Source organism: Plasmodium gonderi (genome assembly GCF_002157705.1).
Source record: "Plasmodium gonderi DNA, contig: Chr01, whole genome shotgun sequence".
In the NCBI taxonomy this organism is placed as follows: domain Eukaryota; phylum Apicomplexa; class Aconoidasida; order Haemosporida; family Plasmodiidae; genus Plasmodium; species Plasmodium gonderi.
Genome location: NW_021628925.1, coordinates 725,278 through 753,218, shown reverse-complemented (window position 1 = coordinate 753,218; position 27,941 = coordinate 725,278). Strand labels below are relative to the sequence as shown.

Below are 27,941 nucleotides of genomic sequence, written 5' to 3'. Positions count from 1 at the left end.
TTGTAAAAACAACTCTCGTCATACGAGAGAAAAATCGTTCAAAAAGAAAACATTTTTAACCAGGGAAAAAAAAAAAAAATAATAAATAAACATTTTGCCATTCGATTTTTTTTTTTTTTTTTTTTTTTTTTTTTTTTTTTTGTGTGTGAATTAAAATAGGGAAAGAATACAATAGAGGAGAAAAAAAAAAAGACCGGCGTGTCGTGTGGAGTATGCAGGTTTTCCCCATTTTTTCAACGAAAAGTTTTTGGGTAATGATGAGGATAAATAAACTATGTATGTTGTGATATGTTATTATTATATATGGGTAGGGGAAGGAAATAAAAAGAAAAATGCTTTAAAAAAAAAAAAAAAAAAAGGATGATTAGACGACGATACTGTGGGGAGGAGAAAAAAGCCACTTGTAGCAAACAACAGTCATGCTTTTTTTTTGTTTTTTCCCAGAGTATATATATATATATATATATATATATATATATATATACATGGAGGAAGAGAAGCAAACGGTGACTAATTTATTTAAAAAAAAAAAAAAAATACCACAAAATGGAACGTAACAACGGAAAATACAAATTAGTTTTACCAGCATTTCGAATCCATCAAAAACGGCATAAAGTATTGGAATAAAAGAACAAAAAAAAAATTTCAAGATTTATATCTTATAAAACGGAAGAAAAAAAAAAAAAAAAAAAAGGAAAAGAACTCCCAATCAGGGGAGAACGAATCAGCGAAAAAAAAAAAAAAAAAAAAAAAAAAAAAAAAAAAAAAAAACAGCTTTTACCGTAGCTTATTATTTTTTTTATTATTATAAGTTTACTATTATTTTAGTATTGTTATATTGTTCTACTGGTATATTACTCTACTGTTGTATTGCTCTGCTGCTATATTGCTCTGCTGCTATATTGCTCTGCTGTTATATTGCTCTACTGTAGTGTTATTTTTATTTTTAACATCGCACGTACATGTGAAGTAAAACAAAGTGACAATGCTTTCCCCCAAACATCCAGCGTGGGCGAATGAAAGCGTGGCTCCTATAACTAATGAAATGGAGACAACAATGCACAGTGTTAATCCAAGGGGAGAGGGACAGACCAATCAATTGTACTGGTATTGTAGTCGTACGAGAAATGATGGTGTAGCATTACAGTATAGAGACAGGAGTGGATGTAATAATGAAGGAAATATGATTGCAAAAGGATTGAACAAATTTCAAATGAACAACAACAACAATAGGAATATTAATATTAACAATTCTCAGAATATAAATTATCACATAAATGCAAATACTAGTAACCATATGATGATAAGAAGAGAAGATATTCACCCGCAGCAGGAATATAATTCGAAACGTTTTGGATATCGTCACTATGGAAAACTGAATAGAGGAAATATAAACAGAAGAACTTTTCATAAAAATAAAACGTTTGTAATGGATGATGATCAGTTTACTCATGAGATGTATATTCCTACATCTCCAACCGTTGAAGGAAAGCCAAATTTTGGCACAACACAAACGAATTATGATACAAGACAGATGAAAGGCAATTTCCTACAACAGGTATGCCATCCCAATAAGATGAATCCGTGCATGAAACAAAAAAGAAAATGGAAACCAACTTCTAGATGGCCCCAAAGAGGAGAAGGGAATTCAGTTAACCATGGAGACAACGCTGAAGAGGGGAAAACACATCTTGAGGAGGATCTACTGATGGAAGGGTCTTACATAAATGAAGAAAAAGTAGATGACCCACCCCGTGTGAACAAACCCAAGTTGGAAAATGGGCACGAAAGGGAGGAATGCCAAGATGGAGAAGATGGAAAAAATGGAGAAGACGGAGAAGATGGAAAAAATGGAGAAGATGGAGAAGACGGGGAAGACGGAGAAGAAGAACCCCCTTGGAGTGAAAGAAAAAAAAGAAAATCGTACAGTGAAATAAAATCTGACATATTGAGAGACGCAATTGAGTACTTTAAAAATTGCAAATCTACAAAAGCACAACAAGATTCAGATGAAGACCATGTTGTAGTAAAGGATCTACCCATGGAAGAAGAGAATAATGCACAAAACCAAAAACCCTCTTATTGTAATGTATGTAAAGAGAAAGAGTACAAGTATAAATGTCCCTTTTGTGAAATAAAATCATGTTCCCTTATATGTGTAAAAGCACATAAAAAACTATTTCAATGCAAAAATAAATTAAAAAAAATATTTAAAATAAAAAATATAGGAAGAAACAATTTTGACGAGAATACACTACATAAAGATTATTTGTATCTTGAAAATGTGGAAAAAATTTTACGAGGAAATTATAAATTTATAAAAATAAAAGAATATGAAACAACCAATATTTGGCTATACAGATATAGTAAACTAATAAATCTATTAAAAAAAAAAAATATTTTTTTACTAAAGGCTCCCATGTACACAAAATTGCATAGAGAAAATAAAACGAATATTATAAATAATGAAATATTGTGGATGATAAAAGTTACTTTTGTAAATGAAAATATATTTGTGATACATGAAAACATTTGTGAAGATACCTCTTTTTTGCAAATCCTTAACTTATCAATAACCAAAGTGCAAAAGTTGAAACATATTCTTACCATCTACCTGAACAATTTGGATTCCATACATATCTCCCTCAGTAACACATACACAAATAAAAAAAAAAAAAATCAGAGCGAAGAAATAGATCTTTCCTTTTCCGTACTCCACACGCTTAGCGATTTGCTGCTTGGAAAAACCTTTTATGAGTACCCTCACATAAACTTCAAACTTTTATATGAAGGAAATTCACTTCTCGTGAACTCCGCTTACGAGCGTGTGGCTGCCCAGGGTGCGTGTCCTCTTGCTAGCCAAGCTGAAGGGGGTGGATGCAACAAAAGTGATGGTGCTGAAGAGGAAGCAAAAGAAAGTAGCGCAATTGAAACGATGGTTAGTAATGAATGCTTCGAAAAAATACAATGATGTTGGCATATGAAGAGAAAAAAAAAGAAGATAACCAATTTAATGTGATCCCACCCAGAGGCTTGAAAATGTATATTAGAATGATGAACTATATTTAGGGAAATTTTTTTTTTATTTTATTTTTTTTGCATACTGTACACGTATTATATGCCATCACCACTGAAATAAAGAAAAAAAAAAAAAAAAAGGTTTTAATCGACATATTTCTAAATGATAGAATTGTATTTTTTCGTATTGTGTTTATCCAAATTAACTGTGCTCATGGGAGGAGGACCACAACCGTGTCCATATCTGTGCCCTCATTTCGTGAAAAAAAAAAAAAAAAAAAAAAAACTGTCACAAAAAAAATTTTTCCCCCCCTTTGCCTTTTGGCAAATCTTTTTAATTAATTATATGATTCATCTAAAAAAAATAACAACCCAGCTTTAGCTATATGGAACGAAGCAAATGCACAGACACGATAGCTATTTTTCAGAAATGTGTTCCATGCCATAGATAGATATACACCGTTTTTGTTTGCATGTATATATATATATATATATATATATATATCCACATACCACATATATGGGGCGTGTGCAAACTGTTGTTGTTAAGGGGAGGAGGGGTGAGAAAGCCAGTTCTCACTTAGTGAAAATTGAGAAATGAGAACAGAAAACTGAAATCTAATAACTGTTATGTTTCCTCACATTTTCCATCCCAATTATCGTGACTATAAGAATGCATAACTAATCATATCATCTAACATTATCTTTAAAAATATATCACTCTTTTTTCTTTTCTTTTTTCTTTATGCTGCCAAAGCGTGTTGTGCCCCTTCCGCAATTCCCCCATTTTTCTGTTTACATCAGTTGATCCCTAAGTTAAGGGAATGGTGATGCAGTACGTATGTGTATAAGCTATTACCATGTGTGGAGAGCAAAAGTGAAAAAAAAAAAAAAAGAAAAAAAAAACGAACTAACGGAAGAAAAAAAGAAAGTAAACAAGTAAGCAAGTATGCAAGTATGCAAGTATGCAAGTATGCAAGTATGCAAGTAAGCAAGTATGCAAGAAAAGGTTGGCATATACACAAAGGGTAGGGGTCCCCCAATCCACTTTTTAACCATGGGCACGCTTCCTTAAATTTAATGATGAGGAAAAAAAAAAAAAAAAAAATATGTAGAGCAATGGGGACGCATAAGTGAACATTGCATTATATTATTCACCTGCTTTATTGGAACCATTCTCGTAATATTTTATTTAGCGAATGTGTACATTTGTTTATGTACACTTTATACATGTATTGGGAATCCTGACAATGCTGACTATATTTTAGTTAGTATATAAATCTCTCTCAGAATAAGCAAATGGAGGACAGGCGAGAGTTCTTTTTTTTTTTTTTTTTTTTTTTTTCCCCCTCCTTTCTCCACTGTGTTTCTTCATTTGTGCAACCAATTTACGACATTTGTTTTTAATTACGCGCATTGCATTGAAATTGCCACAAATTTCCCATTTCTATTGTTCCCAAAATTATTCCGTTTTCTTAACAAAATGAACAATCAAGATAATTTTTTTTTTCTTTTTTTTTTTAATTTCGCATAAATGAGGAAAAAAAAAAAAAAAAAAAAAAAAAAAAAAACGGGGGGGGAAAGGGTAAAAAAATTATGAACGTTCATATTTTTGTGGTACTGATTTGGTTGGGCTTGTGTTTATGCAGAAAAAGGAATAGTATCAGTTGTAGCGTTGGTTATGCAACTAGGGCCAAAGGATGGTCAAAGCAGCTGAATGCATATGTTTCAGTGGACAGAAATTTCGAGAGGTACTGGGAAGGATATCGCGTGAAAAATCGGGTGAAAAATTGCGTGAAAAATGGCGCGAAAAATTGTGTGAAAAATAGCGCGAAAAATTGTGTGAAAAATAGCGCGAAAAATTGCGTGAAAAATTGCTTGAAAAATCGTCCCACTCGCGAAAATCGCCTGAACAGCGCAAGTGAAGGCTTCTCCAATACAGTTCACCACAATGTGAAGAAAAACACAAAGAACTACACAGAAGACAGCCCCCCTGCGACCTATCATAGGTACATTGAAAACTTAAAAACGAGAAAAATTATACATCCAAGTATTAGAATAACGGAATTTGATAAAAAATTTATAAAGTGCAAAGAAAGTTACAATAAATTATACTCTCACTTGAAGAATAGCGAACTGTTCGAAAATTTTCAATATGTGGGAAGACAAAAAAAAGGTATTTTATCTCCCAAATATTATTTACCAAAGTACATTGATAGGCCCAATTATTATCGGACTGGCACACCTCTTCATATTCCATATGAGGAAGTAAATGACATGATGTCTTCTTGTATAGGAGAAGCTGTTAATAGTTGCAAAAATTCTGAACAAGAAGAAGAAGCAGAATCGATTCGTCAATATCAAAGCAAGGAGGAATATGAACCATCAAGCGATGACATACATTCCGAATCATCGAATACCTTAGGGAGAGAACGATATAAGTATACAAATATTAAAAGCGAGGAAGACATTGAAATTATCAGGAGTAACTGCCAATTTGCACGTGAACTAATGGACGATGTATCATACATCATTTGTGAAGGGATAACAACAAACGACATAGACATATACATTCTGAACAAATGTGTAAATAATGGATACTATCCATCACCTTTGAATTATCATTTATTTCCAAAAAGTTCATGTATATCGATAAATGAAATTCTATGTCATGGAATTCCTGATAACAATGTCTTATATGAAAATGACATTGTAAAAGTAGACATAAGTGTTTTTAAAGATGGTTTTCATGCTGATATGTGTGAAAGTTTTCTTGTACCAAAATTAACAAAAAATGAAAAAAAAAAAAGAAAAAGATATTATGATTTTATATATTTAAATGATAAATTCAAAACAAGATACACGAAATTTATTTTGAAATATAATTATGACCTCATTAAAAATAAAGTTGTAAAAAAAGGAAAAAGTTGTTCAATAAGAAGAATTAAATATGATCCTCCAAATTCCAAAAATAAACAAAGTGAACATTATAATAATCAGTATGATGATAACACAAATTCTGTTTACAAAAATTATAATTATGACAATACCTATGATTATGTCACAAAACAAGGTAATTTTTTATCACCGTATGATGATCAAACGGAGGATAAAAAATATTTTTGTGACCTCGAAAATTTTCACAAACAATATGATGAAAATGTTATATATAATAATTCCCAAAAAAATCAAACATACTATGATATTCAAAAATATATATATAATAACATAAGAGGAAAAGAAAAAAATCAAAAACGTTTCGAATTCTTCGACAAAACTAAGATGGATATAAATGATTTAAAAGAGTACATGCGTGAAAAAAATATAAATTTAATGAAAACTGCTTATGAATGTACAATGGAGGCTATTCAAGTATGCAAACCTGGGGTTCCCTTCAGTGCCATAGGTGATGCGATTGATAGTTGTTTGAAGAGGAAAAATAATGCCTATACAAATTATGCTGTTGTTCCACATTTATGTGGACATAATATTGGAAAAAATTTTCATGAAGAACCTTTTATAATGCACACATTAAATCACGACCATAGAAAGATGTGCGAAAATCTAGTCTTCACAATAGAACCTATTATATCCGAACGCCCTTGTGACTTTATCATGTGGCCTGATAATTGGACTATGTCAAATTCGAGGTATTACTATTCTGCTCAGTTTGAACATACCATTGTTATAAGGAAACACGGGGCCGAAATTCTCACGTGCAAAAACGACAAGTCTCCAAAGTTTATATGGGAAAATGGTGCCACGCCCTAGTGAGCCCTTTCGCTCCCCCCACAACATGCACACATACGTACGTACATAAATACGTGCATACATACATACATACATGTATACCCTTTCATACTTAATCGTACGTTTCTATTCATGCACCTCTTTTTTTTTTTTTTTTTTTTTTTTGTGCCGCTTCCACCAGAGTTACATATTATTGTAACATTTTTATACGCACTCGTTTTGTCATATTTAATTCAACATGAGGAAAACATTTAGACAAAACCCGAATGCTTTAATCACTTGAACTATTTAAATTTGCTCTTCATTTGGCTAGTTCATAGCTAATTGGTGAACCTGTTTAACCCACTCGTATATGATGGGCGTTTTAACTTCAGCACACCATTCATCCTGGCCTCACTTGTATTACCACGTCAGGGTAAACCTCAGTGGATGGGATAGTAGGGGTAGGCGTTTGAGATGATACAAACATCATCCGTTCTGTTTCTTATTTATTAAAACGTAAAAGTAATTATCATCATTCCTACGTGTCCTTAGATGTCATGTCATACTCTACAAGTAAAAAGCCCTATGCTTGCACGGAATCAGCTACTTCACGTCCGATTTGTACATAAACAACACACATATTCAGCAGACTTTGCCTATCTTTTGACATGGGGTCAAACACGCTTATATCCATACATACAACACCTTGTTTCTATATTACATGTTCCAATAAGTATGAACAGTACTACACACTCCTCATATGCATAACCAAGCAAAGAGTTTTATTATAATGTGCTTATAAAGCAAAATTAACATTCCCCTCTGGTGGGTGAACAAATAGAGCTCCATATTAAATTTGCTCCGCAAGGAAAAAAAAAAAATAAATAAATAAATAAAATAATAAAATAAAACATCCTAAAGAGGATGCACACCATTACATGTTTATGTCAAAACTCCCCATCTTTCACATCATATATATGTGTATATATATATGTATGCATAAATGCACATTTTTAAATGAGAACCCCTTTTGCATGAACAAACTGTTCAGATGGGAGGCCATTTTAATTTTTCTTGCCGTTCACCATAAACATGATATAATTTGGCTATTTCACCTGAACAGTAATAATTTTTTTTTCTTTTTCGTCTTTTTCGAGAAAAAAAAAAGAAAAAAAAAAGAAAAAAAAAAGAAAAAAAAAAGGGGTATATACACGTACACCTAAAATGTTATAACATAGTGTATCCCTCTATTAAGTTCTACGACAGAAACATTGGTGACCGTTTTATTTTATTTATATCACCTCCTAAAACGAAGCACAACTTTATCACATCAAATTTTATAAAAAAAGAAAAAACCTTCTTGTATATAACTTATGTGCTAGCTTACTGGACATATGGTGCATACTCTATAATCCTGTTGCTAACAGGGTGAGCTGTGCAAAATGTGTCGTTATTAAGCTTGCCCTCAAACAACTAGTAAATACAGATTTATATGAACAGTTATACATGTACATATACATACATATGCATGCATGTGTAGTGGTAAACAAACATTATTCGCCAACGGGTAGGTGGGGGAGAAGTACTAAATGTTTCAGGAATTGAGAAGAGTAACATATTTCTTCTTAGTAAAGTTAGGGGAGGAGAACCAGCTGCCCAGACGTATTGCTTTTGTTTACTGCCACAGTAATTATTTTTATATGTTTAAAAGGGAAAAGCAAAAATAAAATAAAGGTCATAAAATGTGACGAATAAATATGAACACAGTAATGAACACAAAAATCTACCTCATTAAAGTGCTGAATACAAAAACGGCCAGTTGAGAGAGGTAACACAAAAACAAATGACAACGAAAATATTTCTTGTAATCGCTTAGCTCATTGCACAAAAAAAAAAAAAAAAAAAAAAAAAAAAAAAAAAAAAAGTTTCATTCAAGTGCACTTATTCCCATTTCGCATTTTTTTTTTTTTTTTTTTTTTTTTCCTTAACATTTGGAGGTATTGTACTAACCCTGGGTTTCAAAAAAAAAAAAAATAATAAAATAATTAATTAAATAAATGATTGGTTAGGTAAATAAGCGATTAACTGAATAAATGGTTAATTAAATAAACGATTAACTGAATAAATGTTTAACTGAATAAATAATTAATCAATTAAATAAAAAAGCTAAGCAACATGAAATATAAACAAGCCTTAGCTATTGCGCAAGGCTTTATCCCCTTATAAGCTTAGACCTTTTGTAGCTATTTCCAAGCAAAACGTTCTGAGCGCACTTAATTGCATATGCATACGTATATACACATATATACATATTTTACACAGCTTGTGTAAAAGCCGGGTCATTAACTAATGCACATGTGAATAATAACATATTCCTGGAGGCATACATGTGTTTATTGGTAGAAGCGAATCAACAAAGGGGAACTGTTAGAACGGTGAAAAGACAAAAAAAAAAAACACTTACGCGTGACACATTTACAATTGTCACATTTACAGTTGGCACCTGTACACGTGGCTTATTTGGCAAACCCAATAATCTCTGTTCGTTTTACTATCCCTCATGACAGCACGAACTCAATCAAAAGTAAACATGAACCAGTAAAAAAAAAAAAAAAAAAAAGTTAGAGCCGATAAAAAGAGGATACAGAACGGGGAGGAAGTTATCTGGAAGACACAACAAGTGTGAAGAAAAAAGTCTAAAATTAAAAGGAGGAAATTATAACAAGTGTGGAAAGTGAACCCAATTGAAAGAGAGAAAAAAAAAAAAAAAAAAAAAAAAAAAAAATCACGTGGAAAAGGAGAGGTGGAAGGAGCCAAGAAATGGACAATTCCTTAAATGATATGAAGGAAAAGGAAAGTAGAGAACCATGCTATGATGAATATCATAATGAAAACTTACTACATCTACAAAGAAAACCGAACATAAATAATAGAACCCATTTTTTGAAAAATGTGGAAATTAAAAGTAGACGTAATGGATCTAAATACAGATCCTATAATATTTTTCCCCATGGTGGATTCTTCTATCATGATATAATCATAAAAGATGTCACAAAATTTTATTTTAAAGAGGGAAGTGGTTATTTCGACAGTTGGAAGAATATCAGCATAGGTTTTCAGAATAGCCCACATCAGAACCAATGTGCCGGTCCCGGTTACATATTTCTTGCAGCAGGGATGATGAAAGAACATCAAAGGAAAAAAAAACACAGAGAAAAAAACAGAATGGTTTTTATATTTTTCCTCAATGAGACGTTTCTCAAGAGGATGAAAGCCGGAAGGTGCGGTGGGCGAAGTGGGAGAAGCAAACGAAACGAAGGAGGTAGAAAAAGTGGAAAAAGTGACCAAGTAGACCGTCCATGGAAGCCAACCCCAGGGAAGAATAATTTCGCAGATGCCAAGAGACACTTAGAAGTACACCAAGAAAAAAGAAAAATGAGGAAGAGAAGGAGGAGAGAGAAAGACAATCGACTGAGAGATATAGATGCCATATTAGATGAAAAGGGAAAACATGATAATTCGTTCATAAAAACCAAAACTTCGTTATTTTTTGAAGCTATTAAAAGTAGAGATGGTGGGACGTGCACAGATGTAAACAGAAGCAGGAAAAACATCAATTTTGAATCACTTTACAATGATCAGAAATTTGTGGGTTCAAATGATACGGGAAAGGTTAAAGCTGTGGCGAGCTCCAAAACGGATTCTTCACACCGTTGTAGAACCGTCGACAGGGGAACCTGTTTTGTGGAAGAGCAGAAGAATTGCTCAGATGGCCGTTCAGATGGTTTCTCAGGTGATAGTTCAGATGACTTCACAGATTTATCAGATGTCTCAAACACGTCAAGCTTCTCAAACATGTCAAACAGCTCGGATGGGTGTTCTTCCGACTATGACAATCAAGCACACTATGGACAGCAGCAGCACGGACGAAGGAGAAATGTATACAGCGACAGAAAGGGGCTGTTCATGGTAAATGTATTGCACCACGAGAACAAGGTATATTCAGTAAAATGGAAAGAAAGACAAGATGAAGAATTTTGCATTGTTGCATCCATTTGTTTTGATGGGTACATTTATATATGGAAGGAGCACAGGAATAGTCAAAATAAATTTACATTTACATCTGTATGCAGAATATATATTCCTTATTTTGAACAGATGATTAGAAATGTAAAATGGTGTTGGGTAGACAAAGACACGACGAGTGAAAATTACTGTCGTCTTTTAAGTAGCAATAAAAATATAAACATTGCAAAAAATGAATATTTAATTGTATATGGATCTAGAAACGAGTTGAATCCAAATGGTAATGATTCAGATTCGTTCGTTAGTTTGGCAAAGACCGAAATGAGGAATCGCACACTGGATGTCCATGTTGGAGTTAGTTCCATGATTGGAAGTGATGCAGAGATTAGAAGTGAAGCAGAGATTAGAAGTGAAGCAGAGATTAGAAGTGAAAGCACCACCACAGCAAGTCGTATGAACCAAGGAAACGAAAAGGAACGAGTTATTTTATCAATTTATGCAATTTTTAACATGTACAGCAATAACATCCATATAAAGAACATTTTGAACTATGAAAACATACCCATAAGTGTTAACTATCACTACATTTTAAATGCCAAAATTAAATATGAAATTATGAACACGTCTCTTATTTCTATTTACACAGATGATACATACCTTCCAGAAAATGAATACAATATGAAATATGGAAAATGGAAAATAAAAAAAATTTCTTCATTATCAGATTCGGTACTCTTACAAAAAGGTATATCACACGAAAATGACGTGATAAATTTGGATCATGTAGATGCAACTGATTATTCACTTTCCTCGAGTTGTACCGAATCTAAAATATGTTACAGTGATGATGCACAGGAGGAGATGAGGGAAAATGACAATGTTGTAGAATGTCAGAAAAAAAATGGTAACATTGCAAATCGACACAATCGTTCCATATATGAACACATGCATCGTGAAGAATATTATCGTAAGGATAGAAATAAAGAAAATGATTTTCTCTTATTTCAAAAGCTTTTCAGCACGATTAGTAATTTGATGCCACCCTTTTCTTTAACAGTTTCTACATATAATTCTGATTTTTACAAAATTTATATCAAACCTAGTGATATATGGATAAAGAAAAAAAAAAGTATCAGCGTGAGGTATATGTTAGATTACAAAGCGTATGACTCTGCTCACAAATGGAGGGAGAATTCGCACAATTGGAAGAAGAAGGAGAAGATGCACAAGGGGGAAAAAAAAATAAAAATAAAGAAATTTAAAAAATTAGAATCCCCTGAACATGTAATGCATGACAACTACACATTCCATCTTAGTATCAATCACAACATTTTTCTGGCTCACAATGGAAAAAACGGAAAAATATTTCTATATGATTTTTCCTCAAGTGTTAAGAGGAAAAAGAATTCCATCGATTGTGTCTCAGAAGGGGAAGCAGACAGAGAGGAGCGAACGGGAAGTGTGAAGAGGAATGAGAAGAAAAATGAGAAGAGCAATGTGAAGAAAAATGAGAAGAAAAATGAGAAGAAGCAAATAATGGGTAATAAGCATCGATGGAGGGTGAATCATAACGACGAAAGGATTATCACTAGTGAAAACAGTACCCAACCAGGTTTAATGAATGCAAATGTGCATAGATCTCTGAAGTCATTATGCACAGAAAAGAGAAAGAGGATGTCATCAAATGTGGATCATAATCATTCCTTATATTATCAGTCTGGTGAAAATCTCTCATCAGTTGTGAATAACCCACATGATAATCGGGAAATCGAGATTAGTTTAAGTAAAGATAACTTATGCAATGGTAACACCCCAGGGAATGATGCCAATTCGAAATGTGAAGGAGTGAAAAGAGGGCTGAAAGGGAAAAAGAAAAAAGAAGAAGATGGAGAAGAAGAAGATGGAGAAGAAGAAGATGGAGAAGAAGAAGATGGAGAAGAAGAAGATGGAGAAAATGACGATAGAGAAGAAGACAATAGAGAAGAAGCCTATAGAGAAGAAGACGATAGAGAAAATGAAGGAAAATTCCACATGATATGCTGCCTGAACAGCATATACATAGACAAATACTACATTTTGAAACATAAAGGAATCGACAGCCTAAGCAAGAAAAACCATTTCATCTACTCCTATTCGCATAAATTATGCAATTATTATGAACAAGTTAGAAAAAATACGCATCTGTTCATGTCAACTAGGGAATTTTTAGAAAAAAAAAATGTGATTCCACTTGCGTACAAAAGTAAAATTATGGAATCATTCGACTCCTATTTTTTACTAATGTGTATAGATGAAACTCAAGAATATATATTCGTGCTGAAATCAGAAAAGTGGAACATTGTTCACAATGTAAAACTCTTGTGCGTCTTTGATGACGACCATGGTGCGTTATCTTGTAGTGCACCCCATAACGGACCACCCCATAGCGGATCCGCACAAAACAACAAGTACATAAATAAGGTCAAGCAAGACCTGGTGAACTTAGAAAAAAAACAGTTCAAAATAACAGAACATAGGATAAAAGATTTTCATGTGTATATCCGAAATAAAGAACACTACTTATTCTTAATTATTAAATATGAATATACCACAAACCCTGAAAAAGAAAAAAAATACGTATACCTAGTTACCTTATCAACTGTACAAATTTGCAAAGAGAGCTTTATATACATAAAATTGAACTTAAAAGAAATGTTTACTTTTTTTAATTCCATAGAAGAAAAGTTTTTATTTTCCTTCTTTCATTTATCATACCAAAGTAAATTTATTTTTACAACCAATTATGCCTTACATCAACATATGCACGATACATTGACTCTTGGGGAAAACGGATTTGGACATAGACATACCTCCACAAGGAGTGAATCACAAATCAAAAATGCAAATGATTTTAAAATTTCTCAACACGAAAAATATAATAACAACACAGATTACAGCTTCGAAATGGTGGAAGAATGGCCGCTCGAAAATACTGATGAGGTTTTTTTTTCAAGGAGTGAAAAAATACTCACCATTAGAAATTGCATGTTACATGTTAGGCTCGATTCAGAACAGAAAATTCAATACGTGATGCTCTTGGATGATGGCACAGGAAGGGGTGGCGATGGTGGTAGTGACGTCCATACCCATTCAGTATGCAGAGAAAGAAACTCGATTGGATGCAATTCCCAACTTTTGCACAGGGGCAGCACGCAAAAGGGTGAAATTGGATTGAATGAAAAAAATGAGAAGAAAAGGAGAGAATCGGAAGTAGCAGAAGCAGCAGAAGTGGCAGAAGCAGAAGAAGTAGCAGAAAAGCCCGTGAAAAAGGACGCTATAAATTTGTATCTCTTCTGCACAGAGAACGGAAGTGTCTCACACCATGTCCAAATCAGAAATGTTACCAACCTTGTTGATGTAGTTACGTACGATTGGTACATCGTATTGATAACGAAAAAAAGATTGCATATTTTGAATTTAAACATGATGTGCAACGAGTTAATTAACGTGAACAGGGTGACATTTTCAGACCAAGAATTAGCACTACCTCCCATCGGAATGATAAAAAGAATGAACTTTGTTTCTTTACCATTCCCGAAAATGTTTGCAAATAAAAAGACAAAATTGTTTATGACGTGTTCAGATGAAAAAAGTGCATATTTTATAGTAGTAAGCTTTTTAATGAATTTCAGAAATTGCAGACCAAATAAATGGAAGAGAAAAAGTAACGATAATCAACATTACTCTCGAATCAAGATAAACAAAAAGAAAAATTATTACGTCACCATGATTTTGTACAATAATACACCCAATATGGATCAGTGGAAATTTTTAAAAATAAAAAATGAAATTTTCCTTATTTCAAAACATATTTTTTTATTCGAAAATAATTTATTTCTTCTTAAGGGAAGATATAAAAAAGGTATATTCACACAATTGATCAAGAAGAAGAAAAAACGAAGAGAAAAACGAAAGAACTTGTTGAGAACAAGTGCAAAGCGAGATAAAAGTCTCAAACTGGGAATAGCTCTTCGCAAAATTAATTTGTGTGCCCAATTGAGGAAGTATCTAAAAGAGAAGATGAGACTTGAGGGGTCAGCTGCAGAAGCAGCTGCAGAAGCAACAACAGCTGCAGAAGCAACAACAGCTGCAGAAGCAACAACAGCTGCAGAAGTAACAACAGCTGCAGAAGTAACAAGAGGTGGAGCAGCAACTGGAGGAGTGATACCCGCTTCACCCAGCCCCACGAAGGAAAAACTAGTCTTTTATCATCCACTTTTACTGTTGAATTATGTTAAATTGGGACTATTTTCACATGTGCATATTGCACTGAAGCTATTACTGAACATTCTGTTGAAAAAATTTTTTAGACACATGGAAAAGGTTCAAATTGGGGAAAACAAAATGTCAAAAGCTGGAAATGCCCAAATGAACGTAATTAAGAAAAATTGTGCATTGCGTGTTGTATTAGAAAATGAAAAGTTGAAGAAAAATTTTAAGAACAACTTTACAGATATATCATCTGTTCAGAAAAGCCAATTCTTATTTAACATAAACTTTATGAACACTGAAATTTCTCGAATTCGACAGAATGAGAAACGCACGGGAAGTGGTGGTGGCTCTGGGTGTTCCTCCACTAGAAATGAAAACCCTCCTTTTGGATACAATGGAAATGGACAAATGAATATAAATTTGCAAGGAAAGCAGTTGGATGAGAAGACAGAAAACAAAGAAAAAGCCATTTACATGTTTGAAGCTGAATCGGTATCCCTGGACGATTTTAATTTGAACTCAGACGAAGATTCAGAAGGGGAAGATGCCAACCGAGAAAGAGGTAAAAATGAGTCTAAGAAGAAGAACAAAGATGTGGACACATCCAAATCTCATCGATCAGACACATCAAGCGAGCAAAACCAATCAGACCTCCTTAGCGAAGATGAAATGGATCAGGAGCAACAGAAATTTAAGTCCAGTTTAAAAAACGCTAGTGTAATGAATTTCGAAATAACAGTAGAAGAAGCACAAGCACTTCAAATCTTACTTCTTCACTTTAATGTTCCACATTTGGATAGATTTTATCAACTTCTTCTCTTTTGCGTGCTGAATTCATTTTTTGTAAATTTGAACGAACCAAGCAGAGCGAATCTACGTGACTCGAACATCGCAAGTGAGTGTAGTGAAAGAAGTAACGACAGGAATAGTAACCGAAGCAAGGACAGCCTTCATAGGAGTGAAGATAGAATTTGTACAAACAACAGCAGAAGGAGTAGATCAGCCTCTTCCTCGTCTTCTGATGATAATAGGGGTGTGGAGAAGAAAAGGAGGAATGCTTCAAAATGCCATTGTGAATTTTTTCCATTGAGGATTGAAAAAGAATTAATAAAAACTGATAATATGTACATGTATGATCATGTGAAAAGTAGTCCAGATGTAGTAGGTTGTAACAACAGAAACAAATTGATTCAGGTAATCCTTTTCTTTTATCGATTGTACATGAATTGTCACCTCTTGTTAAATATAACCCTAGAAATTCATCCACAGTATGCATATTTCCTTTACTTTATGAATGATAATGTTGGAGCGGACTTAAATAGCTATTTAGAGAATCTCCTTACACACTATGATCATTTATTTAGTACACAGATTAATAGAACCCATTTGACTGATGTCGATCTGTTCGATTTGTATTCTCATCAAACAGGAGCACGATGGAATTGCAGGAGGAGACATCATAGTGATCAAAATCAAGGTGCTTCCTCTACCATGGGTTCTGTTACTATGGCCACCACGGGCAGGAGCAGCAGAATTGCACCACGACCCCGAGGTGACCGCTTGCTATTCAGTAGAAGAAAAACAAAAAGAAGCAGAGAAAAGGGTATTTTTCTACTGAAGGAACTAAATAATGTAAAAATTGAAAAAATTAGAAAAGTGGAATTTATAACAGAAAGCGTAGAAAAATATAACTTTTTCAATTTTTTAAAAAAAATGAAGTTATTTTATGTTCTATATGACAAGATGAATTTATTTTATCTACACGAGGTACTAACAAATAGAACCATAAAAAAAATTAATAGTCTCAATATTGAAGACAAGGAGAAACAAAATGAAATTAATGAATGTCTTGATTTTTTAGCATTATTATATGTAGCAAAAAATGAAAAACAAAAATTAATGCTATTTTATAAAATTAAAAAACAACACAAAATTTATGATTTTCTTTCCAACGATTTTACAACGGAAAGATGGAGAAATGCACTTATGAACAATGCTTATAAATTGATGCAAATAAAAAGATATTATTTAGCTATAGCATTTTTTATTTTACGAGGCGATGTAAAAGATGTTGTAGATGTAATCCATCAATATTTAAACGACACACAATTGAGTATATTTATAATTAGGCTTATTTATGCTTCTTACATACTTCAGGGACATTGTGTTGGGGCTGCTAATGTCTTTTCTCCAAGTGAGAATCTTTTTTCGCACATACAAGCAGACCAAATCTATAAGATCAGTGAGATGGATGACTCCAACTTATCTAGTGGATCTATCGTCCATTCAGGACGAGCATTTATTCCATCTAGCGAACTTGGAGAAGTGGGAGAAGTGAGAGAAGTGGGAGAAATGAGAGAAGTGGGAGAAGTGAGAAAAGTGGGAGAAGTGAGAGAAGTGGACGATGCGAAAGAAGTGGACGATGCGAAAGAAGTGGACGAAGTGGACAATGTAGAAATACAGAATTTTGTCTTTAAATATCTAGATTACATCCTGAACGAAAAATTAAAAATGGAGCATCTCGATTTCAACCATGCCGGGCAAGGCACCCATGATGCTGCACATCATAGCTACCACCATGTGGACGTCATGAAATGCATCCTCCTTATGAATTACCCAGATGCATACTTCAAGTGCCAAGAAGAAGAGAAAAACAGTTTTCTCTTTTTGCTTTTAAAGAATGTAATAAAAGAGGAATTGGAGAACAAACCGGGACAGGAGAAGTACGGAAAGTTGATTGGGAATACGAAGACTATGGGAAATGCATTGTTTATAGGAGGAACCCTGGATAGAGAAGCCCAGAGGAAATTTTACAATTACAATATTAGTATGAACAACATTGAGTGCTACTTTAGTTCCCTTCATTTCTTAAAAAAAAAAATGAATAACGTATCGTTTATTTTGTTTTTTATTTTTTTTTACAACATGGGTAAAGAAAAACAGTTAATGCACCTTTATCAACGATACAAAGTTTTCTTCTTCGTGATGTCTGAAGTGTACCTTGAGATATTTCTTGCCTCCAATCAGTTTCTTTATGAAGTTGTTTTTTCTGCACACGGTGAAAATGGGCATATAGTTCGAAACCCTAGTGAGGACTGCCAAGACAGCAATCAGAAGAGCAATCAGAAAAATAGTAATATGTACAACACCAACTTTATGCAATCTCTAACCGTGTTTGCAAATCTGGTGCATTTACTTTTTTATTACATCAGTAGCTGTTCCAAGTTATGCTACTCCCATAGTAGTGATGGCCATAGTAGTGGTGCCCATAGAAGTGGTGTTGTTGTGGAAAAATACGTCCCTTTTGAGAATCGAACTTCGCATCACTGTCACAAGGGAAATCATAATTTTAACGAAGTTAACAGGGATCATAAGGTAAACTACAATGCGGATCATAATGTTTTTCACAAGATGGATGCACCATTGATGAAACGGCAAGAACGAGACGACTACTGGAGCGTTCATACACCTGGAGAAAATGCAGTTGCCATATCACAACTCTCAAACAAGATGAGAGACTTGAGAACGAAAAACAACTGTGCTAAACAACGGGATGTAAGCAAGTTTTTAATTAACCTCTTGTCAAAAATAAATTCTGCATCTAATTTTGAGAATAATGAAGTGATTCTGAATCGAAAAAATGTTAACTTTTTTATGATATACAAATTGCCAAAAAATGAAATAAAAGGAGAAGCATACTCATTAAATCCCCAATATTATGTTGTACTAAACAAGTATAATAGTATTTTAACTCATTTATTTTTTCATTTCTTCACTCTTTACACAGTTAATAAAACATGCAATGAAGATATCATTCATTACATAATTAATTATATCATATCGATTCTTTTTATATATATAAATGATGTCGTCAGCATTTTATTTAATTTTTTGAAGAACAAAAAATGCAATTTATTGCCATTTTTGCATCTACCTTACCTTCAAATTGTTATTTTGCGACTGAGCCTTCGCAATTATTTTGCACATGAAAGGGATTCACACTGTGGCATTGTCTACAATGGTGAAAGAGGAGAAGAAGAAGCAGACGAAGCAGACGAAGCAGACGAAGCAGACGAAGCAGACGAAGCAGGCGAAGCAGAAAAAGCAGACGAAGCAGAAATGATAAGAAAGATGCACCCTTTCCAAGACAAGGGACATCCAAAAATGGTTTCAACAGTCCAGGAAGAAGGTATCATTCGTAACATGCAGAACATCAGAGTAAGTAAGAAATTCTTCTCATACCACATTCACTTGATCGATCTGTTTCTGTGTTACCTAACTGTGTTCATAATTTGCATCATCATGCTAAGCACTCACTACAATTTTTTCGACAACGATGAGGTTTGTGTGAATCGAGACAACTCCCTTCGTAGGAGAAGCAGAAACAGAGGCGGAGGCAAAATGAGTAGACACTTGAAAAAGCTCTTCCAGATGCTGCACATCTTTTTGAAAAGAATTAAACATCTTAACTGGACGATCGAAAATGTGTACAAAGGAAATGACAATCCAACCACCACCGATGCACTTGTCAAGTTTGTGAATTTTGTGTATCTGAATGGAAAGAAGGGAAAACTGAAAAATCGAGGTGACGCGAGTGGAACGGAAGCACAGTGCAAAACATCCAACTGTAGGGAAAAAAAAAAAAATTCACGCAATAAAATGAGGAAAGAGAAAACATTAAAAAGAAGTGAAGAACAACAAGAATCATCAACAGCATCAAATGGGATAGAAAATGTGTTGAAAAATCATTCTATCACAGATCCTTTAAACAGAAATGACATAGAACCACAGATCAGCATACGATCCTGTGAATACATGAACAAGGGGAGAATGATACCATCATCAGAAATTGTAACAACAAAGGAAGTGCAATCCGGAACAGTGCCCTCATCAGATTTACTTTTTGAAAAATTCTGCATTGTTAGTATTTTCCTCTCGACCTTTGAACTTTTGATTGGGAACTTTCACATTTTTGCATACAAAGCGAATATATTTACGCCAAAGTTGCATTTAAGGGAGAAATACAAGCAAGTGATGGTACAGAATCATGAACATCATGATAGTAACAATAGGAGTAATAATAGGAGTAATAATAGGAGTAATAATAGTAATAATTATAGTTGTAATAATAGTAATAATTATAGTTGTAATAATAATGGTAATAATGATAACGGCTTTCCCCCGCACGTTCACTTAAGCGAGGGAAGAACACCGTTCAAAGCACGCACTGCACACGATAAGCACAGAAATGCAATGGTTCGAAAGAAAAACGAGATAAATAAAAAAAAGAAGAAAACAAATATTTTTTACAACAATACGTGTATACTTCTGCTTTGCATAGAAAATCTATGCTATTGCATAAATAAATTTATTTTTTCAAAATTGAAAATTTTACTGTACAAATCAGCATATAATATTAAGAACACTCTTCTTACATTTTTGTCATTTCCTTTTTTTTTTCAAAAAGTTAAAAATAGAAATCATCATGTCCAATGTGAACATTTCATCGATTCTCACATCTGCCTTTTTTACAATAAGCATATTTACAATATTTGGAAATTGAATGATTGCACATACAGATCTTTTCTCTTATTTTTCAACAAAAGTTTTTATGATTACAACGATTTTATGAATAATAAAGTGAGTACTTATCGAAATGGTAAATTGGGGTACTTGTGCAATGACCAATTAGCTAGTCATGTTAGAGATTATTTGTTTACCCAGGGTGTTCCTGTAGACACCAGCGGTGTGATAAGCGGTGCGATAGGCGGTGGAAACGGTGCAATAGGCAGTGGAAATGGTGCAGTAGGCGATGGAAACGGTGTAATAAGCTGTAGAAACGGTGCAGTAGGCGGTGGAAACGGTGTAATAAGCTGTAGAAACGGTGCAGTAGGCGGTGGAAACGGTGTAATAAGCTGTAGAAACGGTGCAGTAGGCGGTGGAAACGGTACAAGCTGGGTAAGGGACGCAGATGGAGGAAGGATGACTACCTACTTAAGTCCCATTAACATCTCAAATTCGAAAGAAAGAGAACCCATTACAAAGATCACGAACCGAGAAGAGTTAGAAAATAATCAGATGCAAAACACAAGTGATGTTTATGGAAAATCCACTCAGAACAACAACTTTAGCACACAATTATCACCAAACTGGGAGGACAACCATCATCCAGACTTTAAGGAATATATAAAATTTTACAATCTTTACAATAATGGATGTAGGATTTATGAAAATGAATATCTTGTTATGCCAAACACAAATATGGAGAAAGGAAACATGACGTACAACCACGCTAACTTTCTTTTTAAGAAACCAAAGAGACATGACCGTTTTTTGTCTTTCACTTCGAAAATTAATTTTTTTAAAAATTTCAAACGTGGCAGTAGAGCCAACATTAGTATTGCACAGAATAGAAATAGAAAGAATCCAAATGAACAATGTAACACAAAAAAACAGATAGCGAAGGAAAGAACAAATTCAGGAAAGGAACCAGGTGGTAAAAGGTCGAGAAATGGGTTCCATTCCGTGAACTATGACAATATTTTTGAAATTAAAAAGAGAATATTGAGCAGTGGAACAAATCAGACAGACGAAGAGGAGGAAGAGGCGATTGAGAAGGTGGCTGAAGAGACAGTAACGAATGTGGATTATGTTCCTGGTGGTGATAAGGGTGCTGCTGGAGAAAATAGTGAAGACGCATACAGTGTGAATAGCGACCAAGAGGAGTGGAATCGCTCAACCATCCATCACACGTATGATAAAGTGAGAAATAATGCTGAACATGAGCATGTCAAAGTTAGTGTTCAAGAAAAAAAGAGAGATATGGATATCATCTGTAGTTATCATAAAGACACAAAAGTTGGAGATCATGTTAGAGAGGAAAAGTCACCATCAGGAAACGCTGCACATATGAATCGCTCTAAAATAAATCAGCATTTTGACATCCAAAAGTATCATCCAGAATGGAACATGACTAAAAATAGATATTTGAAAAAGCACAAAAAAGTACATAGTAAATTACCACACGTGATACCATTATCTTATCTATTTAACAGTATGAACGTGAACGAAAGACATGTTATAGAAAAGGGTAAAATGGACAGCCATAACAGCACAATATTATACATACATCGAAAAAATAAAATAAAAAAAATTTCCATTTTAGAACACTTAAAAAAATTAAACAAAAAATGCAGGTTCATAAACTACATATCATATGACGATTTGAGAAGCGATCAATGGAGAAGTGATCGTCTACATACTGAAAATACCAGGAAGGAAGAAATTAAGACTAATCTCCATGTGAAGAAACCAAAGGGGATTCAAAATCCAAGTGCAGAAAATTACCACACAGATGTGATGCAGCAGTATGCACGTAGAATGTGCGAAAATGGCGTGAAAAATGGAATAGAAAATAGCGTGAAAAATGGAATAGAAAATAGCGTGAAAAATGGAATAGTGAATACGGATCACAGTGATGTTGCGGATCTCCATGGGGAGGGGGATGGCCACTCTAATAGCAGAAGAACGCAAGCACCTTTATCACTCCACGGCATGCTAGATGTAGAACTCCATTTGGAGAGCGTTTCTACAGAATCTAAAAAAGTTGAAGCGTGTAGAAGAGAAACTTCAAGAATTGGGGAAGTGCACTACAATATGATGAAGATTCCTGTGGACACTAAGGAATGTCGTAAAAGAAACAGAATAGAAAGTGGTAGTAGAAGTAGTGGTAGTAGTAGTGCTGGCAGCAGTAGTAGCGCTGGCAGCATTAGTAGCGCTGGTAGCAGTAGTAGCAGCAGGGATAATGTGAAAAATGAAAAGGTGTTCCTCGACATCAACATGAATAAGTTACTTTACATATACAAATGCATGCATATACAATGCATGCATAACCTCACCCCCATGTGCTCTTACCTCAGCAACGCCATTCCAAACGATTGCAGCATAACCAGCTTGTTCAGCAGCCCTTATAACAACCATTTTGTAAATAATATGTTTTTCCACAATCTGTTTTATACCTATGACAATACCTTAACACTTCTTCTGAACGCGAACAATTTGGATTCAATTTACTACAGCCCTCGTGCAGGGTCCCAGGAAGCAGCAGCAGGAGTGACGTCTGGTTTATCCGTTCCTATCGATTGGCCCCTCCGTTACAGTGGGAAGGAGAGTAACCACGTGAAGAGAAACTTTCCCAAGACAAAAGAGACAAAGTGGAAAGGGGATGAAAGTGTGCACGGTGAATCATCACATTGCAAAAGATCCCATGAGTCTAGAACTTTGTTCTTTGGGAAAAATAAATCAAATGGTGATAATCATTTCTTGAGGTATGAACAAAATGAAATGACAAAAGGTGAAGGGATACTTCACCCCACGTGCCAAAAGACGAGCGTAATAAGTGTGAAGAAAAAATCCAAACCCGAGCCTGCGACTGAGACCGAGACCGAAACCGAGACTGAGGCTGAGGCTGAGGAAGAATTTGAAAACAATTTGTTAATATCCAAATCAGCAGAAAAATATATGGAAATGACTCTGCTCCTTTTGTACAACAACATAACTCTAAATGACGCAGACAAAGTAATAAATGGAATAAAGAAACAAAAAAGTGAATTCAGAAATTTACAGGAATATATCGAAAGAAATGCAAACACATGTATAAGAAAAAAGTACAATTTTATAAACAAAATATCAAATGGAAAAGAAAGTTATGGTCTTTTAAAAACGGGTGCTATTATTTCACATCCATTTCTACCCATATTTGCACTTATACATATTAACAATGAAAAAAGTACAACATCTAATCAGGAACATTATGATAAAACAAAATTTCAAATAAGGTTATGTAAATTCTCAACTAACTATGATGCCATTTCATACAGGTATGGAATAATTACCAGTGTATCTTGGAACTCGAATGGCAACCTCTTAATGATTTCAGATAATTGTGGAAATCTATACATTTATAGTATTTTCTTAGGAGATTTCTTAAATTCACACAATGTGTTAAACGGAATGGATGATTCTTCAAATACATATCGAAACACCTCGGCTTTATCGAATGCTGATAAACGAAAAAATGATGTGAATGCCATGTACGTCAACAAGAAGATGAACAATTCTGATAATCCAACAAAACGGAGTTTGGAAAAAAAGGGGACACACGACGAGCATGCCCATGGGTATGGCACCAACTGCCACAGGGACTACGATTATGAAAGAGACTACGACTATGAAAGTGATTATGACTTTGGAAGTGATTATGATTATTACTTTGGAAGTGACTTTGATTATGACCATGGCAGTGACAATGACAGTGACGATCCCAGTGAGAATGGTGATGAGTGCACTGAGCAGTACCAGCACTTGCATGATGCGGGGAGGAAAAATGGTGGCCAGAAGGAAGAAGGGACATGCACACATGATGGAATCCATGGGGACATCGAATCAGAACGTAGAGATGAAGAAATGAAGGAAACAAAAAGAAAGCGTGCTCAAAATGGCAAAAATAAAAAAGAGGAAGAACGCAATGAACATGACGAGCGTGCCAAACTTGGAAGTAAAATAAAAGAGAGCAACAAAAAAATACGCAACTTTTTTAAAGATAATTTTCTTAAAAACAAAAAAAAAAAAAATTTAACTCAAGCACATAGAAAAGAAAAAATGAGGAGGAGGAGAAGAAGACACCATCGCCACAGGAAGAGCAACTACATCATAAAGGAGGCCATGTGCGTGGTTAAACTCCACAATGAAGTTATTGACGTAAAATGTTTGGATGATAACACCTTTTACTTGGTTTCAATCGGGAAGGGAATCTGTAACAAGTCTGTGAGCAATCAAACTGTGTTCATTAATGCCGATTTTGAGAAGATTGAGGAACATCACCAGCAGCACCAGTGGTGTAAACAAGATTCTTTGAAAGATTCCACCAAAGATTCAATGAAAACTACCGAAACCACAAACGTCCAAAATAACAGCAATAACATTCACGTGCCCACCCAAGAGGAAGAAAACAACATGAATCTCTCAGAATTTAACAAAAACACACAGGAAGAGTACCAAAATGAAAACAACAGAAGTAGAATCAGATCTAAATTTTCCTCATTCGAGTTTTACCAAAGTGATAAGATGTGTCTGGAAAAGGAGAAACCTAATCAAAAGGGTAGACAGCAATGTGGAAGAGAAAAACAAACAAGTCGACAATTACAACAAGCTGATATGACAAAAAAAAAAAAAAAAAATAAAATAAACAATGTAGATGCTTTTTTAAATCTACATATATTTAAAAAAAAGAAATCATATTTCAAATCTTCCTTTTTCAAATTTGATGCACCTAACAATATGTTTTTTAAAAAAAATAAAAAATTGCAAAATTCTGATGCACTTTTGAACAATATATGCATATGTGTTTGGGATCTATGCTCCATTTTCACCAACGAAGAAAAAGATTTTTTAAAAGAAAAAACGTTAGTAAATGAAGATATATATACAAATTATGTTAGTGCAAACAGTATGAACATGTCGGAACTTAGAACCACTAATAATGGGTATGGGAAAAATCAAGCACCATCATCAAATAGACTACACGCACAAAACAAAACAAAAACAGAAAATGGAAAAGTACTACACCCCACCTTAGTGTGCATCATAAGTAACTTATCTGATAATAAGACTCAAGGAAACAAAAGAAAAGGAATAGACAGTAACAATTCTATTACAACTTTCTGCACGTGGTCATCGACTAACAACTTTTTATGCAGAGCAATAGCCCCCAATCAGTTCGACCATCAGGAGAAGCAGCGAAAAGAAAAAATGACAAAAAATCACAAGACAGGAGAAGAGAAGTACAGCAGGAGGGAAGAACAGCACAGCAGGATAGAAAAATATAACAATTTTAACTCCATTTCAGAAACGCCAAAGAAAAAAGGAATCTTTTGGCATCTCTTTAAAAACAAAGTTTACGCAAATAACTTTTCCACAGATGCATATATATTTTATGGTGATCGGTTGGGTTACATTCATGTTGTCCATTTGCAGATGTATAAGGAAATTCATTTCTTCAGAGCCTTCGACGTGCCCATACTTAAAATGTTTATATGTGTAAATTTAGACACCAAGTTATTGATATTGGCAGACGGACGGGTAATGAACCGAATTATATGCATCTCACCCCCTCACGCCCTTTCGTGTTGCTGTGTTTGAAAATGCTGTAGAAAAAAATACGCAAAAAAAAAAAAAAAAAAAAAAAAAAAACACCACTCTTCGTCCGCTCATGCATCTGCCCGTTTGTTCATAAATGTTGTTTTTTCGTTCCTATTTTTTTCTTATATTTTTCCATCTCTCCCTGTTGCTTCCCCCTCCCCTGCAGCTGCGCATATATGAAGTTGAATCTCCTGTAGACATCAAATTCATGAAAGAAATGCAAATAAAACACGACATCACTCCAAAAAAGTGCATATGTGAAGAAAAAATAAAAGAACTACAGGAAAAGAAAAAGAAAGTGGAGAATGAAAACGAAGGTATATCTATTTTTAACTTGTCATACTTTTTATCTTCTAGCTATCCTAAGAAGCAAGCCAATGCAGGGACTGAGGAAAGAATAAAGAATACATCTTCTAATTTGAACATTACGAATGGTTTTAATAACAGTAATGTTGGAAATAACAGCAGTAACTTAGGAGGTAATGTTAGTGGAAATGAAAGTTTTTGGAGCAAGAAATTTTCTTTAGAGAAATCTATCAATATGGTGAACGACTCCCCCAAAAATACCAATTTTTTAGATTCTAAAAATGGACATATAATGCACTTATCTGGAGAAGACAAAGGAAAAGAAAAAAACAATTCCCATTTTAGAGAAAATAATAGCTCTTTTAAAAAGTACAAAAGTAATTCATCATCAAATTCTGCAAATCATTTCAAAACGGCTAGTGACAGTGAAGACGATGTAGATGCAAACAGTGATAAAGATGCGTATCAAAGCGTAATAATTGGTGGAATCAATTTTGGCTACTTAGGATTCAACCTTTCCAAATTTATAAACAATAAAAAAAAAACAACCATAGTAGATGCATACCTCTTATCCAATTCTCACTTGGTCACTATATCCAGTAACGGCACAATCACTCTTATTAAAATTTAATAACTCCAGTTATGGAAACTTTCCGGGTGTCCATATAACAGATGCAAGAAAAATCCACGTCTCTCACCTGTAAGCACTTGTCCCCCACCCCCTTTTTTATTTTGCTTCTTTAGGGAACACCTCTACAGGGGTAGGATATGAATACTTTTGCATATTGTGCTCCCTTCTCATTCTGTAAGAATTAAATCGTTGCGTTACTTTGCATCGATATATAAGTCCTTCCTATTTCCATGCAGAGCTTCCATTTTTTTTTTTTTTTTTTATGTGTGTGTCCATATATACATGTATTTCTTTTTCTTTTTCTCTTTATTTTTGGGAGCAATGGGGCACGGGTTCTGTTCTTTCATGTAGACTCCCTTTTTCCCCCATGAATTTTGTGCAAGTGTAGATATTAGAGACTAGAGATGCGTGTGTAAACTTTTTTATAAAACATACAAACACAACATGGCGATAATCGCACCCCCACACCCACAACCTTCCACTGAACGAAAAAGGAGAAAATAAATTCGTCATTCTTCTCTGTCTCTATATATACATATATATATATATATATATATATATATATATATATATATATATATACATGTGTGTGCAATTTTTTTTTTTTTTTTTTTTTTATGCGCATGTCCTACAGTATTTCATTTCAAATCCCGAATAAGTTAATCGCTTTGATCTTGTTAAAAGCATAACAAGTTAACATGTTTGAACATGTTAAGAAGAAGAATTATACATCTTTTCCTACTTTGTACAATTCTAAAATGTTAACGTCAACATGTTT

General features: G+C 34.0%; 3 protein-coding genes across 3 annotated transcripts; all 3 read left to right on the top strand.

Annotated features, from left to right (window-relative positions):
• Positions 1-1,045: 1,045 nt before the first annotated feature.
• On the top strand, positions 1,046-2,971 carry PGO_011420 (hypothetical protein, conserved; the record flags this gene model as incomplete). The annotated part of the gene is made up of 1 exon (XM_028685782.1): positions 1,046-2,971. The coding sequence occupies one exon, from the start codon at positions 1,046-1,048 to the stop codon at positions 2,969-2,971; it is 1,926 nt and encodes a 641-aa protein (XP_028541583.1).
• Positions 2,972-4,614: 1,643 nt separating this feature from the next.
• On the top strand, positions 4,615-6,789 carry PGO_011410 (methionine aminopeptidase 1c; the record flags this gene model as incomplete). The annotated part of the gene is made up of 1 exon (XM_028685781.1): positions 4,615-6,789. One exon carries the CDS (start codon positions 4,615-4,617, stop codon positions 6,787-6,789), a length of 2,175 nt encoding a protein of 724 aa, XP_028541582.1.
• A 2,781-nt stretch (positions 6,790-9,570) lies between these two features.
• PGO_011400 (hypothetical protein, conserved) lies at positions 9,571-27,163 on the top strand (the record flags this gene model as incomplete). Its single annotated transcript, XM_028685780.1, has 2 exons — positions 9,571-26,166; positions 26,393-27,163. The coding sequence occupies 2 exons, from the start codon at positions 9,571-9,573 to the stop codon at positions 27,161-27,163; spliced, it is 17,367 nt and encodes a 5,788-aa protein (XP_028541581.1).
• Between the last annotated feature and the right edge of the window lie 778 nt (positions 27,164-27,941).